Here is a 20,624-nt window from a genome sequence, read left to right on the forward strand (position 1 = left end):
ATGCTCACACAAACATTCATAGGTTCGAAACACGATCATTTATAAAAATTATTTGACAATGTAGACTTCTTTAAAATAAAAATAAAAGTCGATTTAGTAGATTTTAAATAAAAAGTTTTAAAAAGTCAGATTTTGTTAAAAACAAAACATTTTTGTTTAAAATACCACTAGCTAACAAGTTTAAGTTAAAATCGGAAGCACATACGTATAAGATCTATTTTTAACAAATTTGAGAAGAAAGTGTATAACATAGATAAAACTTGCAAATATTTTCATCTCTGCGTAACAGAAAAAAACATGATTATATATTAAACATCAATATTGAAATAATGTCGATTGAATTTGGAAGGTATTTTTACCAATATATCGATATTGTATCACAATGTTAATTTGAGTAATTGAAATAGAATAAATGGAATATATGTAAATATCACACGCCGAAATGCAGTTTCAAACCGAAGATGTAAGTTATAGCATTGGAAGATTCTTTGACTTATACCAAAATAAACTTCCTGTGGTTGTTATGGTAACACAAGGTTTCTTTGGAAACATTATAGAGGACACTTTCGATCGAGAACAGGTATCAATAGTAAATTTATTTCTTTTCTTTTTCATCCTTTCCTTTAATTTCCCTTCTGGTTTACTCTCTGCGAAATAATAGAATAAAACTATTATTATTTGAAACAAGTATATAAACAGGTATATGTTACAATTAACAATATATACAAAATATTAAAATAATATTAAAAACAGGATAAGACTTGATAACAAAGTTTTGCAAAATTTATTCTCCCAAAGGGATTATTAATGGCAATAAATATAAAAGAATTAATACTGCTAAACTTGCTAGAGTCACATGGATGTTATTACTCTCTTTGTCCCTCTTGAAAAGTCCCAATAAAACGTGACACACTTTACTTCTTGAGTTATTTGTTTTGTTTGGTTTCACTTCGAACAACACATTTTAGGCGCCGAAACATGAAAGATAATTTTACCTTATCCCCGGGGGTTACAAACTTAAAGCCACACCTTAGATTAAAACTACTTCACCTATCCTGCTTGGACCTAATCGATGCATAGACTCAACAAATTCGAACACATTTAATCAGCTCTTAGGATCACACAAAGATAAACGATGGCTTTAATTCTGATGCTTTAACCCTAAAAGGCAACCCGCCAGACTTCCGTTTCTGTTTCTTTCCCCTCTAAAAATTTAAGTTATTTTTGTTATATTTTACTCCTTAAAACACATTACTCCTTAAAAACATAGCCTCTTCAAACATAGCCTCAGGATATTTACTCTCTATAAATATAACCGCATTGCACAGCTCTCTGTGAATATAGCCTAATGACAGTATTCTATAAACTAAGCCTCATAACATTATTCTCTATAGAAAAATAACCACATTACAGAACTCTCTTTAAATCTAGCCTCATAACATCACACTCTATAAACATAGCCTCAATAAATTACCCTCTTGAAACATAGCCTCATTAAATTTCTCTCTATAAAAATAACCACATAACATTACTATCTATAAACATAGCCTAAGGACATTACTCCCTATAAACATAACCTCGTTTCATTACTCTCAATAAACATAGCCTCATTACATTACTCTCTATATACATAGCATTAAAACATTTCTCTTTAAACATAGACTTATTACAGTGCTCTCTATAAAAATAGCCCAACTACATTATTCCCTATAAACATAACTACATTACATTACTCCCTATAAACAAATCCACATTATATACCTCTCATCCGAATTTATAATTATTTCGTTTACAACAGGTGATGATTATCAATGGAATATCAAGACAGAAGCGTGTATTGGCCAAGTGGGTGGTGCAGGGTATACCAAAATTGTTAAGTATTCCCGAAGACTACACTGAAAAAATGTGCAGGATTAAAAGTGGGATAGGTAACAACAAATTACTTTAGTTAATTTAAGTGATGATTGGGAATACAATTCTTTAATGCTTTTTTTCAAATATATTACTCTTTGCTGTAGTATTTATCAATTCTTTTAATATAGTAAGTTCCTAAATCGTGCGGAAGTGTCCAAATTTACCAATGTAATTATTCATGTGTTAATTTAAGTAAATACCTAGATCCGATTAAATTATCTATATGTATGCAAGTGTTAAAGTTGCTAAATCTCTATGTTAAACGCGTATACTGAACATGTTTAAATACTGTGCATTCCCGGAACTATACTGTATTTGCTATATAACGCTTTTAAGTGTTGTTAATGTATCGTAAGTTAAGTTAATGAATTAATGAGTGCCTTGGAGTGTGACTGTATTTTGTGTTTAATGTAGTTTGTGTTTCTAAGTGCCGTAATTTCCTTGTGATTTGTTTAAACGTGTGATTTGTAAATACGTATATCTGATGAAACAGTGCGTGTGAGATGAACAATTAAATTGGTTAAATATTACGTTGATTAATAAACTCAGTAAAGTAAGAGATATAGCTCTATGGAACAGCTCTGTGAATCTAAGTGTTTAAGAACGCTAATTATTATACTTAAGTTTACAGTGATATTAACTGACAATTTATATTAGATCTACGTAATACATGTAATGTTATATTTTGCTAAATGTTAGTTACTTGAATCTTCTTGTCTTGTATGTATTACTCTATGTGGTTAAACAGTTAAAGTTAATAAAAGTTGTTTAAGTGTTCATACGCCTCAATTGTAATTTAACCCCCAGACGAACTCGTGTGGCACTTCTTGTGTAGTAAACAGGCCAACGTTACACAAGAGGGACGTCACATGTATAATGTTACAGCTTATGACAAATTTTGTACCATAAGTTTTATGTGTTGTTTTTCTTTCTTGCTTCATAGCGTTAAGTACCGTGAACTAAGAGGATCACAATATACATTTAAGGAATATCAATGACCACCTGGGCAGGGTCAATTTTGTCCCAAGGGCTTTCATTTGAACAAACTTAATAGACACCCAGTAGAAGATGTTCTAATCTTTAGGCTGCTTTTTGGGTTTTTAATAGAATGCTCTTTAAGGTTTTACTATATACACATCAGGAAAATGGGTCAGAGACAGAAATGGCCGAGTTGCATTTGTAGACCAAATATCATGAGGCTGTGATGTTATGAAATGTTCTACCATTCGAAAATTTGTCGAATTTTTAACTAAGTTGGTAAACAGAAAGTTGATGAGCGAAAGACCTGAAATTGAAAACCACAATATGGGACCACATGTGTATGCTGTATACCAAATATCAAGAGTAGTTGCTAAAAAAAAACTTACGAAAATTTCCTACCATTGACCATTTATGTTGAAAATTTAACTAAATCAGTAAGCAGGAAGTAGATGAGCGACATACCCACTGAGAGTATAGGACCATGTAAATGCTGTTTACCAAATATCAAAATGCTTTGATAAGAAGCTGTCGAAAATTTCCTACTATTCACCATTTATGTTGAAAGTTTAACTTAAAGTCAGTAAACAGAAAGTGGATGATTTTAGGACTTTACACCTCCTGGACGTTAAGGCCATGGTCTTTACACCTCCTGGACGTTTCGGCCTTGCTCTTTACACCTCCTAGACGATTTGGCTACTTTTTATATAGTATTGTATACTGTAGGTATTAATCAACAACAACAACAACAACAACAACAATTTATTTCAGCATTAAGTAATATACATTTACTTCTAGCCTACAATAATATAATAATGTGTAGTGATAGGTCATATAAAGATTACAGTAAATGTTATTATTTAAACAAAGAAGCTTTTGATTAGTAACACGAGATTGTTGGTTCATTTTAAATAGATGATTACTACTGTTCTAATTCTGTTCTCCGTTTGTTAGCAAAATATAGATATTTTGATAAATTGATAATTTTTTTCTAAGTTTTGAGACATCATTAACTTATCAAATTTTTGCAATGTTGGCCATGTAAAATAATAAGGCTTCAAAAATGTGTGTCTTAAATCTATATATATCGGGCAAGTAAGTAGAAAATGGTATTCATTTTCAATGAGTAAAGAACGACAAAATTTGCAAGTTCTTTCTAATCTTGGAATATTATAGTATCTTCCCCTCTCAATTGCAAGATTGTGTGATGATAGACGAAATCTACTAAGAGCAATTTTGAAACGTCTTTCTAAACTGTAATAATCAAGATAAGGTTCGATCGAAAATGAATATTTTGTCCTACAATATGTTAAAAGTCTTTGAGAGTTATTTATTTCTGAAAACCAGGTTTGATGATATTGGTCTCATATTCTTTGTTTTATAAATTCAAAGACAGGAATATGTTGATATTTATGTAAATCGTTCCATATATCTGAAAGACCCAGTTTGTTTAATATTGTTTTAATTTGATATGCCCAGTTTTTGCCATTATAAGTTATATTGTTATCTGCATCTAGTTTTAGCATATTATACATTTGTTTTAATAGTTTGTTGTCTTCTAATTTTTGAATTTTTAACCAATACCGAATCATGTTTATTTGTCTTACAATTTTCATTGGTTCTCTACCAAGTTCTCCATATAGTCAGATTTGTTGATATATTAACAACTAGGATTTTTCTGCAAAATTTAGTGTGGATCTTTTCAATATCACTACCCTCAATATTTCCCCATACCTCCGAACAGTAATTAAGAATTGATGCTACTAATGAATAAAATAAGTTACATTTTTCACTAGTTTTGAATTCATATTAATGAAGAACAGCAAACAGTCTATAAAGTGCTTTCGATGCATGTTCTGCTATGCTTTTTTGTGTTCGTGACCAATTTCCATTTTTAAAAAGGTATATTCCCAAATATTTAAAAGACGTTACTATTTCAAGTTTTTTGCCATAAAGATGAAAATCAAAGTGTGTAGGTCTGCCCCTTTCGAAAATCATAACTTTGGTTTTAACTATGTTTATTTTAAGTCCAAAGGTATTACAGTATATTTCGATGTCCTTAAGCATGCTTTGTAAGGTGTCGGGATTTGTAGCAAATAATACTTGGTCATCAGCATATAAAATCAAAAATAGACTAAGCTCATTTAATCAAGGTCTGCATTTATATTACTCATTAGATCATTTACGAACATCATGAACAATACAGAAGAACTGGGGTCTCCCTGCTTTACGCCTTGATGAGAGTTTATAACATCATTATGTACTACCCCATTATATTTAATAGATGCTCGTACTACAGTGTACATTGCTTTTATAGCTTTTACCATTTTAGTACTTACATTTTCTGTTATAAGTTTTTGCCAAAGAAAAGAACGATTAATTTTGTCGAAACATTTTTCATAATCAATAAATATGGAGTACAGTTTTTTATCCGAATATATGACTTTTGAAATAATTGAGTGTAAAAGGAATATACAATCAACTGTGCTCTTACACTTTGGAAGCCAAATTGACTATTTACAAGTTTTTCGTTTTTTTTCAGTCCATATTGCTAGCCGATTAAGTAGAACCTGAGAATAAATCTTAGATAAAATATTGTTAAGTGTTATACCACGGTAATTGTTTGCTAGTTTTGGGTCACCCCCTTTAAATATTGGAAAAATATATCCTTCTCCCCAGATTTCCGGGTATTGTCCATTTTCAAATATTTATACACTGTATGAAGATTTAATAAGCTTTAAAATTATTTGTTTAATACAGCTTTATAAATTTCATTTTCAGATATCGGTGAATCTAAATCTTCATCCTGTATATTTTCAAATGTTTCATCATTAACAAAGTATGTTTCCTCAACATTTTCATCAAACTATGTAGGAAAATGTTCATGAAGATTTTCTATTCCTATATCATTATTTTTGGTGTTCTTTTTCAAACATTTTTTGATAGATTTCCAAAATTTTCGGGGATCGGTACATGCAATATTTTCAAGCTTTTTACCTTCTTGTAATGTATGCTTATATTTTGCCTTTGATTTAATCTTATTGTATTTAGTGCGCATTTTTACAAAATTATGTCTGTTTTCTTGATTATTGTTTTTAACAAATAAATTTCTAGCTTTTTTGAACTCCTTTTTTATGGAATAGAATTCGTCATCAAACCATTTTTGTTTATTTAAATGATGTCTTATATTTACATTTGAAAAAGATATAATTTTACCGAATATTTCCATGGCATTTTTATATAAAATGTCAGTTAGACAAATAACCCGGATATTTACAGACATTGAACGACTATTATCAGTCTTTAACTTATTTACATCAGTCAAAATCGCGTTTTTAAAAACGCTAACCTTTTCCTCATCCCATATTATCTTTCTTTCATTATGCGTACATGAATCATTTGAAATCAAATAATTATCATTTATATATCTTTTACAATTGAAACTAAAACAAAGTGCAGCATGATCAGATAAATTTGACCATTCATCAACATAAAAACTGCTTAAAGTGTGTAAACTGTTATTATCTACAAGTAAATAATCCGTAACGCTAAGGCCACGGGACGAAGAACAAGAGGGCCATGATGGCCCTGAGGTCGCTCACCTGTATAAAGGAACCCGGAGCGGGGCCAGTTTAAACCCCAGGGCTTTTATTTGAACAAACTTGGAAGACACCCATTAGAAGATGTTTCACGATGTTAAGTTTTTACTACACACATATAATGAAAACAACGATCTACCCCCCCCCCTCCCCCCGGCACTGCCAATTTTAACCCAAGGGCTTTTATTTGAACAAACTTGGTAGACACCCATAAGAAGATGTTTCATGCTAAACATCTAAGCTCTAGCTCATTGGGTTTTTTTAAAAGAAGATTTTTTAAGTTTTTACTATACACATATAGTTAAAACCAATGACCCCCCTGGGGCGGGGCCAGTTTTGACCCCAGGGCTTTTATTTGAACAAACTTTGTAGACACTTACTAGAAGATGTTTCATGCTTAATATCTAAACTCTAGCTATTTGGGTTTTTTCAAAGAAGATTTTTAAGTTTTTGCTACGAACAAATAAGGAAAATCAATAAGACCCGGGGCGGGGCCAATTTTGACTCCAGGGCTTTTATTTGAACAAACTTTGTAGACACTCACAAGAAGATGTTTCATGCTTAATATTTAAACTCCAGCTATTTGGGTTTTTCAAAGAAGATTTTCTAAGTTTTTGCTATATACATATAAATAAATCAATGATCCCCAGGGCGGGGCCAATTTTGACCCCAGGGCTTTAATTTGAACAAATTTGGTAGACACTCATTAGAAGATGTTTCATGCTAAATATCTTAGCTTTAGCTCTTTGGGTTCTTTAAAAGAAGATTTTTTAAGTTTTTACTATATGCATACAAGGAAAATCAAAGAGCCCCTGGGGCGGGGCTAATTTTGACCACAGGGCTTTTATTTGAACAAACTTGGTAGACACTCACTAGAAGATGTTTCGTGCTTAATATCTAATCTCTAGCTGTTTGGGTTTTATCAAAGAAGATTTTTTAAGTTTTTGATATACACATATAAGGAAAATCAATGACCCGAGGGGCGGGGCCAATTTTGACCCCAGGGCTTTTATTTGAACAAACTTGGTAGACACCCATTACAACATGTTTCATGCTAAATATCTTAGCTCTAGCTCTTTGAGTTCTTTAAAAGAAGATTTTTAGGTTTTTACTATATGCATATAGGGAAATTCAATGACCCCCTGGGGCGGGGCCAATTTTGACCCCAGGGCTTTTATTTGAACAAACTTGGTAGACACTCATTAGAAGATGTTTCATGCAAAATATCTAAGCTCTAGCTCTTAGGGTTTTTTAAAAGAAGATATTTAAAGTTTTTTGAGTTCTGCATGGAATTAAATTCTTTGAACAATTTTTAAAGGTGACCACCAAAGGAACATTCCCGTGAAGTTTGGATGAAATTGGCCTAGTGGTTTATGAGGAGATGTCATTTAAAGTAAAAGTTTACGGACGGACGGACGACGGACGGACGCCGGACAAAAAGCGATCACAAAAGCTCACCCTGTCACTTTGTGACAGGTGAGCTAAAAAGTGTATCCCTGCGAATTAAATATCCGGTCGTTTGCGATTAAATGATTGGTCGATTTGCAAAGTGAAATTAGTCTCTGACCGTTTGTATCAATTGCACTGTCGGCATTATAGCGAATCGGAATATATTGGCTTGATAATAATAAATCAATATCTATGTGATCATGATCTATGTATTTGTCAAAATTTAAAATGTCAATTAAATTTCCAGTTCTGCTATTTAAATCCCCTGTTACGTATGTTTGCCAATCTGATTATATTTTTCTATCCCTTTTTCAATTTCCTCATAAAAATCAAAATCTTTATCGTAAAAAATCTTTGAACAAATAGGTGGAATGTAAACAAGACAAAAATAATCAGTAAACTTGTTTGACATACCTTAGTTGTTACGCCTGGATTGGATTATATTGAGTGATTATTGAGATAGCTCAATATCATATTTGCACGATAGACTTTGAGAGAATATTTGTTGAAAGTAGCATATTTTGAAATTCATATTTTAGAAATTATGTCAAAACCAAAAAGGCAATTTCAAATAATAATATCATTTATTAGAGCTAGCAGACACGTAAACAATAATAAGTCAGTTACACAATTGAAATTATATATCAAACACGAATGTTATGCGGGACTACACATAAACACTTAATAACATCAATGAAAGTAAATGTTATTTAACAAGTCGAAGATAGAGTGATCTATTCATGAATAACACAGAATGAATAGGAACAAAACCGCCAACTCCCGGCCAAACATAAAACAGAACAAAATTATATATAAAATAGCATGGAAATACAAGCATCGGAATTGTAAGTAAACTCAAAGCTACCATCAAGAAGATTTACAAGAAATAAAAATAACATTTTACTCTGGTATATTCCTATTCGTTCTGTGTTATTCATGAATATATATATATATATATATATATATATATATATATATAATATATATATATATATATATCAAAGCACAGAAGGCGCTGGATTTGTTTGGGTCTCAGAATAACAGAAAGGTGTTCTTTTGTATAGTGCCACCCAATGCTACTTCCAGTGTTATAACTGTAGTAAATTGGCTAGGCTAATTAGAAAACAGCCTGAAGAAAACCATATTATTCTTAATTCGGGTTTGTAATCTTTATTAATTTCGAGATATTTTGTTCACGGTAAACCTGTTGTTTAATACTAATGTAAATAATCATGATGTTTTAATATCAGAATTACACAATATTAGAAATCTTCGACCAATCGGGAACTATTTTTTCTTCCCCGAGAAGGCTTGAAAATTAATGAGCCTGTCATTTGACAAACTTTACGCAGTGATCTCCCGGTTAGTGTACTTATAAAGGGAAGTAACCGCTTCGAGGAGTTCGGACTACTTGCGGATTTTGCAAATAAACATATCAGGGTCTGTAATCCCGCTACCATTATTTGTTTTGTCTGATGACCCAAACAAATAAAAACTATTAAAAAATTAAATAACCTTGTATATTCATTTAACAAGAAAACATAATTTAAGTATTCAGAATTAATTTTACGTAATTCCTCGCAATTAAAGTGGTAATGGCGTTCCAAATTTAAAAAAAAAACTGTCAAAAACAACTTGTTATGAATACACATTTTAAGCTGTTTTCGAATGTTTTACTAAGACAGGGGGTAATCGGAGGTGTAATTTAGATTAGTTTAACTGTTTTCCGTTAATAATATTATAGTACAGACTTCCATTCTTCCTTTGTGATATTTCTAAAATGTTGCACACTTAAATTGCGTCATATAAAATCACATTGTTTAGTAAAATCTATAAAAAAATCATAATTACACATGAAAAATACGTTTCTCCAGGCTTTTAAAGAATTAAATCGCAAATGATTCTACTAGAAGTCATGAAAAAGAATTATTTACAATTCTTTACATCATTTTTGCGAATATTGAATTACATGTACTTCGTATTTCCTTTACAACTGTTTGCAATTCAGTAATCTTCGGCCAAAAAACTTTGCAAAAAGAAATCACTTTTTGTAAATTGTATCCAAACAGTTGTTCAAATAATGCATGGGCAAATGTTATTTCTCTTCGTAACATGAGCAACATCTGCCCATTCGGGTCCTTGGGAATTGCCAGGCACCTTTCATTTTGATTGCAAGTTTGTTAAAGTATTTGCTTTACATTACTTAATTGGGTATATATCCTTCTTTTGCAAACTTTAAAAGTCTAAATGCTTCTACTCCATTCATGCCAAAGTCTTCTCGTAACATCTTCTCAGAGAGACCTATCAGTATCATACCATCAATCATATTGTTTCTAAACGTCTCAGCATATTGACCAAGGTTAAGAACTTTTAGGTATTCAGTCACTTCATGAATAGAAAGACTTTCAACATTCATAACTGTATCCTTAGTGTGTCTGTACTCAAAAGGTCTAATAGTTCGACCTGGTATCGCTATTTGTGGTGCTTCCTTCGAATGTCGTACATGACTTCGGGGTTTTGGTTTTAACGTTGCTCTAGGAATATCGTTGTCGTATTGTGGGTTACTTTCTGTTTTCCGGATAGACGAATGTTTTGCGTTAAAACTCTCATTTTCATTAGAATAATCTGTTGTTTGCTTCGGTGTGTTTTGGGCGGATTTAGGAAAAATAAATCTTGGTGCTGGAGCAGGTGGTTTGGGATTAGCTGACTTACATTCTTCACTTTCTTCTCTCTGATCATAATCCGGTTCAGGTGATGATGATCTTTTAGGTAAATCAAAATAAGAAGATTTCTTTTCATCACCTTCTGTTTGGTGTTCAGGCGTGATGTACATATTGCTCACTCTTTCGGATAGTTCTGTTGTATCCGATTGGTTCGATTTATGCTGTTTGTTTTTTGGAATATCTTCAGGGAGAGGTGGTAAAGGCCTTGCTTGAATGGCAACTTTAGTATTTGTGTCTGGCTTCCTATTGCTTCTCAGCGGGACACAAGGATGTGGTGTAACTTTAAAAGGCGGACCTTCAACTAAGCGTACTATATCAGAATACAATTTAGGTTCACAGTATGGCATCTCTGTGGTAGAATGTATAGACGACTGGTCATATTCAGCAATATCTGCAAAAATAAAAATATGATGAAATTATATTTTACATTTGTATCAGATAAGAAAATATTGAAGAAACCGACATTTGCATTTACATTTAGTCTTGAACCTATATAATTTGTCTAAAGGTTAAATGATTTTATTATATACCTAAAAGATTTCTCCCTAAAATAAACGCAAATCTTGAAGCGCAAATTCAACGGATAGAAACTTCCGTATTATGTAAGTGACAAATACGGTACCATATATGGAAATGTCGGACTATTTTTGACGTTGATTCCGATCTTAGCTTTGTATAACGTTGCATTTAGAAATGGGAACCAGAATTGTTAAAGCCGTGGCCGGTTTGCAAAATTTTAGTAATCATCCGTCAGTCATGAATTTATTTCTTGACAACTACATTTCATTTGCTGCTTAAAACGAAAAGGTATATCATAAAAGAAAAATTATGGTGATGTAGCTTTCTGAGGCTATGTATTTTTCTACTCGCAGCGTTGGAAAATTGACATATCGCTCGACCTTCGGTCTTGCGAGATACGCTGCTCGTAGCAAAATACAAAGCCTCAAAAAGCTACTGCAACATAATATTCCGTATGTATTTTAGGTACTGTCACAAAAGAAAATTAATCAAACACTCTACTGCCGATATTTACAAATAAAATAATTTCTTTTGATTTTTAAAATAAAATCAATTCTATTTCAGGTAATTTCAGCCTTGATTAGATCTATATATAACTTTCTTAATAAATTCTTGAAATTGAATTGAATTGAGATGAATGAAATACATTTATCGTACCGACTAGACAAATAAACTTTGTTACAAACAGGTTGTTTTTCTGACCACATATCTTCATATCTTTCATTGGATGGCAACTATTTAACAATTATAGGTTAGAAAATTGAGGTAAAGTACAACTAAATAAACATGTTCTGAAGAAACTTATAAGTAACTAGAATACGCACTAGGATTTCCAAAGTGCTGATCATATTCAATAGCCGAGCATTTGTAAACCAAATGGTCGAAGTATACCCTCCATCTATCAACAGACTGTCCTTTGAGTCCTGTGACAACCGATAGGCTAAGCTTGGACAGGTATAAAGGCACAGGAATCACTTCTGTCCATAGTTGACCTACAAATATATTTATATATATAAACTTGAAAAAAAAATGCACATAGGTTTTTGTTTCGTTATGTATCTAATATATAACGACGCACACACACGCACTCACAGTATTGTCCGGTAGATTAATTTATTATGACTTATTCATATTCATTTGCATAGGACTTCCTAGTGGTACATATGAACAAAAAGGGGTAAATATACTAGATGCGGCGCCTGCTTTTATGGTATTTTACGAGTAAGATCAAAGTGTGTGTCTTCAAAGTGAAAGAAAATATTTAATGTCCATTGCCACATCTGTTGGTATTTTCATAGGATTCCTTGTCAAAATATTGATATCAGTTCATTTAAAACTTAAAACTCCTACCGTCTACGATAGTATTTGCAAGGAAATAGACTTCGTCAAAACGTTTTGTGAGCTGCCAAGGAGGAATGTCGTTTGTATTGATGCTCTTGTTACAAACTGTAAGCACACGGTCAGCTGGGAACTGTACCCATAATGGCAAGCTGTTAGATCGTAGTATGTTGTAAAGTGAAGACTCTTCTCCGACTAAATTAAGAATATGAATAAACTCATATATGAAACAATGCGTAAATATGATAGGGGTTGTGTTTCTCTATAGACTCGTGTTAAAGTAGTTAATACAAATGTAATGAAGTAACCTTGTTGCGAGCTAAATGATGCTCTAATGTTCCGAAAGACTTTATGAAATGACTGAAAATTAGTAAACATAACTTATATGTTGCAAGAATTCGCCTTAAACTACCGCTCTTCACCGGCAAATTATATAACCCATGTGCTATAAAAAAGGATCTAAAAGATAGCTTCGTGATGATATATTTAAAAGAATCGATAAATACTAAAACAAAGTCTGATATTGACTGCAGTGATTACCAGTTTTCAATGAAAAATTCTGTGTCCACAATTATCACTTAACTAAAGTATTTGTTTTTAATGCAGTGTTTTACCTATCCCACTTTTAATTATGCATAAATTTTCAGTGTAGTCTTCGGGGATACTCAACAATTTTGGTATACCATGCATTACACACTTTGCCAACACACGCTCCTGTCTTGATATTCCATTGATAATCATCACCTATTTTAAATGAAAAAAATATAAATTCGGATGAGAGGTATATAATGTGGCTTTATTTATAGGGAGTAATGTAATGTGGCTATGTTTATAGAGAGTTATGTAATGAGGCTAAGGTTTATAGAGAATAATGTAATTCGGTTATGTTTATAGAGAGTAATGTAATGAAGCTAAGGTTTATAGAGAGTAATGTAATGTAGCTAAGGTTTATAGAGAGTAATGTAATGAAGCTAAGGTTTATAGAGAGTAATGTAATGTACAAGTAAAACGTCATTATAAGCATCAGTATTGTAAACATTCTTTGTTTTACTCCTCAAACAAAAAAGTATATGTATATATATGTGCATGTGTTATGTAAAGATTCCATTTAACTATATCAATAAGCAAATTTAATAAATGGATTGTGAAAAGGAATATTGATTGAAAACATAATTGACCTTATTCTGTTGCAAAGTTGGTCTTTAAAGACATTAACAATAGCTTAAACTGTACTATTTTAGATACTAGGGTCAATAATGCCGAAGACACTTAGAAATTAAAATATAGCAACACGAGGAAACCAGCTATTTTTAGTATAGAAAATCTAGAATAGAAAATATCCCGAATTTTTAACGGGAAATAAAAAAGAACGGGAAGGTATAAATCACCCTTATGGCTGAGGGGGTGCTTTTTAGTGTTAAGGCATCAAAATTACAGCCACCGTTTATCTTTGCGTCACCGTAAGAGACGGCTAAATGGATTCGAATAACATGAGTTTGTACATCTCTAAGATCCAGGAGGTAAGATGAGGTGGTTTTAACCCCATGTGCGGCTTTATGTTTGTTACACCCGGGGATAAGTCTAAATAATCTTGCCTGTTTCGACACCATATGACTTAAATTGTGTTGGTTTGCCTTAAAACCAAATAATACAAACAACAGAAGGAGAAAAGTTTGACCCGGTTTTTATTTAGACTTTTCAAGAGGGACAAAGAAAAGTGTAACATCGTTATGATTCTAGCAAGTTTTAGCGGTATTTAATCTTTTACATTTATTTTATAGTCCCAAATAATCCCTTTGGAAGAAATTTTTTGCAAATAGATAAAAAATGAAATCACTAAAGAACGCCCAAAACGACAAAATTGAAAATGTTGCAGGCTCGCTTTATGATAAGTTACCCCGCGCTCCCTAGCACCGACTTAATCAAAATTCAACATTTAAACATTGTAATGATTAAAATTTAAATTTAGAAACACCAGCATATGTGTTCATACGGCGGTTATCATGGAACCTTCAATGTCACACGTTAGTAACCCTTTGTTCTCCATTCTTATCCTATTTTTAAATAATATAGAAGGAATAAATTATAAGGTGATTTAAAGTTAAGGATTAAAAAGAAATTAATTGACAAGATACCTGTTCTCGATCGAATGTGTCCTCGATAATGTTTCCACAGAAACCTTGTGTTACCATAACAACCACGGGGAGTCTGTTTTGGTACAAGTCAAAGAATCTTCCAATGCTAAAACTTACATCTTCGATTTGATACTGCATTTTGGCGTGTAATATTTACATATATTCCATTTATACTATTTCAATTACTCAAATTAACACGGTTATATATCGGTATCAATACTTTCTTAATTCAAATTCAATCTGACATTATTTCAATATAAATGTATAAGATATAATCATGTATTTCTGTCTGTTATCGTTTGTGTGTGATTAGACACTCGGCACATATTTGCAAGTTTTATCTATGTCAAAAATAGTCTGATAAAAAGGCGTTTACGAAACTTATTTCATGAAAATAGATCTAATATCTCGATGGCTGAACGCAACACTGGTCTAACTTGATTTTTACAAAATTTCAAGGAGGCTATAAAAACTTCATTAATTCTATAAATTGGACATTTTTGTTATTTTTTTTAGATTTTTATATCCATATAAGTTAAAATTTTAGTTAAAAGGAGTTTCAAAAATTAATATTGGTAAATAAAAAAGATATTTGAAAAAATATGAGTTAGATCAGTTTTCCATCTATAAATCACCAAATTTCAATGATAAATTTTCTGCAAAACTGGTCTAACTTGACTTAGCCCTATGTTGCATTTACAAAATGGGTTCAATGAGGCCAAAAGAATAATCAATAAGTGCTATGTTTGAAAAAATAGGATAATATAATGGAAAAAAGCTATAACTTTAACCATATTTTGGTATGTTTTTAAAAGAAAACAACTATTCTACGGAACCGACATTTTAATTTATACAAAATTGACAATTATTAATTTTGCATAACATACTAGAAATCTTAAAAGTCAGTTGTTTTTATCACATAAAATTATTTAAAAAAAATCTAATTATAAAGTTTCAGTTCGGAATGAAAGTTTTGTAGACAAGATAAGATTTTTTTTATATAAAGCATTATTCAATGAAACATTAAAATTGAAGCAAATGTTCATAACTGAAAAATAGAAGCATGCATATAAAACTTGCAACTCTAAAAACACAGGCAATTTGATTCAAAACTAACATTATTTTTGCCTATTGAATCTTCATTTATATTTTCAAGTTTATTTATGTAGTCAGAATTTCAAGTAAAATGTTATTTTTAGGAACAGTTTGCATAAACTAAACTCCAAGTTGCCAGAGAAAAAACTTTTGCCTCTCTTTGTAATTTAACTTGGCATGGCACTTGTATCTATTGCTTTGTCAACCTTCCTTTGTCATCATCCATTATACTCAATTTTTTGTCAGATTTTTAAACATAATTTTTTCCCATATTCCTATTACAGTAATTCATTTCATTTCTCTTTTATCTATCATTATTCTTACTTTTTTTATCTAATATTTTTCCCATTTAATAACTATTTTCTATATTACATAAGCCATCATTTTAACCATTCTCCACTTGCCAGCACTCATCACCAGCATAATGATATCAAAAACCCTAATTTCACCTTCAAAATGATTAACAGCATTTTTATCACCATCATCATCCTCCGCTCTTATATATAAGCATTGTCTCCACTAGCCCTAATTAATCAACATTGCTATTCTGAGTACTCATCTCACCACTATTATCTTCCTCACCACCCATATAAGCAGCATTGCCACCAAATTAGACCTTATTACATCAGTTTTGTCATCAATCACACTTTTATCACCAGCATTGTCATCCTCAGCACTTACATAACCAGTATAGTCCCCACTTACTATAATATTACCAATTTTGTCCCCACTACCCTTATAATACCAACATTGTCCTCGCTATAAACTATAATATCACCAGCATTGTCCCACTAACACTTATAATACCAACATTGTCCCTACTTACTATAATATCACCAGCATTGTCCCCACTAACCCTTATAATACCAACATTGTCCCCATTAACTATAATATCACCAGCATATTCCCCACTTACTATAATATTACCAATATTGTCCCCATTAACCCTCATATCACCAGCAGTGTCCTCACTATAAACTATAATATCACCAGTATTGTCCCCATTAACCCTTATAATACCAGCATTGTCCCTACTTACTATAATATCACCACCAATGTCCCCACTAACTATAATATCACTAGCATTGTCCCCACTAACTATAATATCACTAGCATTGTCCCTACTTACTATAATATCACCAGCCATCCTACTAACTATACTATTACTAACACTGTCCCAACTAACTTTAATATCACCAGCAATGTCCCCACCAACTATAATATCACTAACATTGTCCCCACTAACACCCATATTACCAGCATTGTCTCCACTAACTATAATATCACCAGCAATATCCCCACTAACTATAATATCACTAACATTGTCCCAACTAACCCTCATATCACCAGCATTGTCCCCATTTACTATGATATCACCAGCATTGTCCCCATTTACTATGATATCACCAGCATTGTCCCCATTTACTTTATCACCAGTATTGTCCCAGCATTGATTTCGCAAGCATTGTCTCCATTATGACCCTCTTTGTCAGCATTGGCCCCACTAAATATTATTTATCACCAGCATTGTCCCCCACTTCTTTCTTAAAAATTTCTTTTCTTGTTGGGTTTATAATGTCGCACTTACAGGCCAGTAGTCTCAGGTCGTATGACAATACTCCAGCTTTACCAGTGGATGAAGACCTCAAGTACCCAAGTTCTGTTGCTTCAAGTTTGTAACATCCGAGGTTAGCTTATAAGGAATTTACTTAGCCTATAAGGAATTTACACCGGCTGCTGGTACAGACAATAATATCTAACTTTAGGGTAATTTTTTATGGCAGTAAAGAGACACAAGTTACCATTACACAGTTACCTGAGAGATGGATATTCCTGTCTATGACAACAGCTTGTGTTTGATTTTGTTTCTTGCAGATTACATATCAGTGATATTTCGTAAAGAAATAACGACAACTAATACTTTCATTTAGCACTTTTCTCTTATAGTAGCATATGACATTAGGCAAAATGACGTCATCATTAGAACACAATTCATTCATAAAAGGCGCTTGAGAATGACATCATTTAAAAACATTGACTTGTCTTACATGGGAGATGTAAGACAGGTTTTTCTAGCACCGGTGAAAACAGTAGATAATCCTATCTGATATGCAAGAAAAAATCTTTCCTGTTTCAGCAAAATATGACCTCAATTGTGTTGGTGTGCCAAACCAAACCAAACCAAAAATTTTATTCAAATGATTACAAGCCTTATACATACAGATACTTAAAGAAACTTCACTGAGCTTCAAGGCATAAAAACTTAAGATTTGAATTTCTGAAATGAATCAACTCGGGCCACATAAACAAAAAGATACACAAGAGATATAAAGAAAGAAATTATACTTAACATGAAGTTGAAAATTTTATAATGGTTCTATTAGTATCTAATTTGAGTTTAAAGCTGCATTAATATGCTTTTCAATATCCGGTCATTTTTATAGTTAACATAACTGCTCTGAAAAAAAACTTAGCAAATGATCTGGAAGTTTAAGCAAAGTTATTTGCCCAGACTTTCATCAAATTGAACATAAATCTCAACTCCCATGATGCCAAGATAGGAGTCCCTTTAAGAAGAAGTAAATTGTATTAAATAATTATAAAATCTTGAAATTTTTAGAGGGTGGGAGATCTTGTTTCATAAGTATTAATAGATCACGATGATTTAAAAAAAAAAACAAGAACAACAAAAAACAACACAAATTGTATTGTAAATAATTTTCATCAACACATCAATTTTCATCAATTAAATGATTTAAATATTATAATAAATCTTTTTGAAAGGTTAAATAAATTTGCTTTTATTTTTTATTTTTTTATTTCAATCTTATATGACTATGTAGAGATAATATAGCAATTTTAAACTTATAACTGTTCCTTGAAAACAAAATAGAATTAATTAAGAGCCTTGGATTTACAATTCTGCAATTTTGGCAACAAAAATGGGTAAAATGTAGAAATAAGTATTTAAGAATATGCCAGACCTAACTTAATACCTGCAAATATAACAATACTGATTTTTATTGTATTGAAATTTAACAGCAACACTGTGCTAACTGGAGTTAGTACAGTGTTATCATCCAATAAGTAAATTTTGATTAATGCAACACAGTTCTAACTTGAGTTAGCTCTCTGTTGCATTTAAGTTATACTCACATTTGAGATAGAGCAAAATGCCAAGTGGTAAATAAAACCCATAAAATTTCACAATTATTTCTAATATTTTATTTACTGATGTATTTCATGCAATTAGGCTAAAAAATGCAAAAAAAGTCATTTTTGAAAAAAAATCAAGTTAGACCAGTATTGCGTTCAGCCATCGATCTATTTGTTGCTGATTTAAACTATAACTTGTCGGTAAGTGGTATTTTAAACAAAAAAGTTTGTGTTTAATTGAATCTGGCTTTTAAAGCTTCTTATCAAAAATCTAATAAACCGACATTCATTTATACTTTAAAGATGTCCACATTGTCAAAGTATCTTTACAAATGAATTTGACTGAAATCTATAAATGTTCGAATGAGCATTAAATTTTATAGTTTACACAATATATAATAGAAGTTGATTATGAAATAAGGTGACTTAAACTATATATTTCTTACAGATAATAGAATTTAAATCAATGTAAAATAAATTGAGAATAAAGTATCAACTTCCTTGATCAGATATGGATATAAAGATAACTTAAACTGGGACATACATATGGATCTACTCTTTCATTAGTTGATAAGCTCTTGAAATGTTTAAAATGGTTTTAAGTGCTAACATCGTAAAAACAATGTTATCTATTGTGAATCCTAGAAACACAAAAATGTAACTGATATCACATTGAATGATATTTTTTTTTTCAATAAAGAAAAAAAAGAATAGACACATGATAAGAATATGGTAATGTAGGTTGTAATACAATGCAAAAGAGTTACAAAGAAAAAACACCACATAAAACATATATGAGCCGCGTCACGACAAAACCAACATAATGGGTTTGCGACAAGCATGGATCCAAATCAGCCTGCGCGTCCGCGCAGTCTGATCAGGATCCATTTTGTTCGCTGTCAGTTTCTTTACTTGTTATAGGGTTTGTAAGCGAACATCATGGATCCTGATCAGGCTGTGCGGATGCGCAGGCTGGTCTGGATCCATGCTGGTCGTAAACGCATTACGTTGTTTTGTCGTGATCCGGCTCATATATGTAGACATCAACTGAGTTTTGTCACATGGCGGGGCTGGAAATTAAGTTCCATTTGATATAAGTCTAAACTTGTGTGGTGGCTAAATTTCAGATCATTTGCTCATTCCAGTTTTAGAACAATGATATTTATTATGCAAAATTCACAAAAGTCACTCAAAAAAAAACTAAAACTCGCATTAATTATTGACTTTCAATTGCAGTGTAAGTGTATATCTTATAATTACATTATGACACTCTTTAAATTAAATTTTACTCGTTAGATTTAATTTCATGTGCGCAAATATACCCTAGTTATTGCAATAAGCTAAATGAAGATAAACTTTCCATTTATTTAAACCATTTGTTCATGAATTTGACGATATGTCTTATTAAAATGTACACATTTTTGTAAATATATCTAAGTCGAAAGATAGGTCTATCGATTTTGTCCTAGTGGCCTTTAAATTGTTAAATAAGCATTGATGTAACTTGGTCAAAATAGCTTTACACCTCTTGTCAAAAGCAATGTGGCGCATATTTGCGTGATTCTGTAATTTCTAATATTCAATGTCGTTCATCATCTAGACAATTGAAAAAAGTTTCAGCCACCACAGAATAATGGTTGTTTAGTCTTGTGTATTCCTCAAGCTGTAAAATCTTATTATAAAAAGGAAAAAAAGCAAAAATTCTTATATGTCTATTC

At 31.6% G+C, this 20,624-nt stretch overlaps 1 protein-coding gene and 1 long non-coding RNA gene across 2 annotated transcripts; one reads left to right on the forward strand and one right to left on the reverse strand.

Moving 5' to 3' along the window:
- Positions 1-342: 342 nt before the first annotated feature.
- On the forward strand, positions 343-2,691 carry LOC132756804 (uncharacterized). Its single transcript, XR_009629377.1, has 2 exons — positions 343-580; positions 1,799-2,691. It is a non-coding gene; the product is annotated as an uncharacterized LOC132756804 (long non-coding RNA).
- A 6,236-nt stretch (positions 2,692-8,927) lies between these two features.
- LOC132756806 (uncharacterized) lies at positions 8,928-14,964 on the reverse strand. The gene is made up of 5 exons (XM_060747942.1): positions 14,656-14,964; positions 13,135-13,264; positions 12,533-12,715; positions 12,007-12,174; positions 8,928-11,054 (listed from the first exon to the last, which is right to left on the reverse strand). Exons 1-5 carry the CDS (start codon positions 14,791-14,793, stop codon positions 10,144-10,146), a joined length of 1,530 nt encoding a protein of 509 aa, XP_060603925.1. The 5' UTR covers positions 14,794-14,964; the 3' UTR covers positions 8,928-10,143.
- Positions 14,965-20,624: the final 5,660 nt, after the last annotated feature.

This window comes from Ruditapes philippinarum, unplaced genomic scaffold (assembly GCF_026571515.1).
Source record: "Ruditapes philippinarum isolate M1 unplaced genomic scaffold, ASM2657151v2 ctg7984_1_1_1_1, whole genome shotgun sequence".
Classification (NCBI taxonomy): domain Eukaryota; kingdom Metazoa; phylum Mollusca; class Bivalvia; order Venerida; family Veneridae; genus Ruditapes; species Ruditapes philippinarum.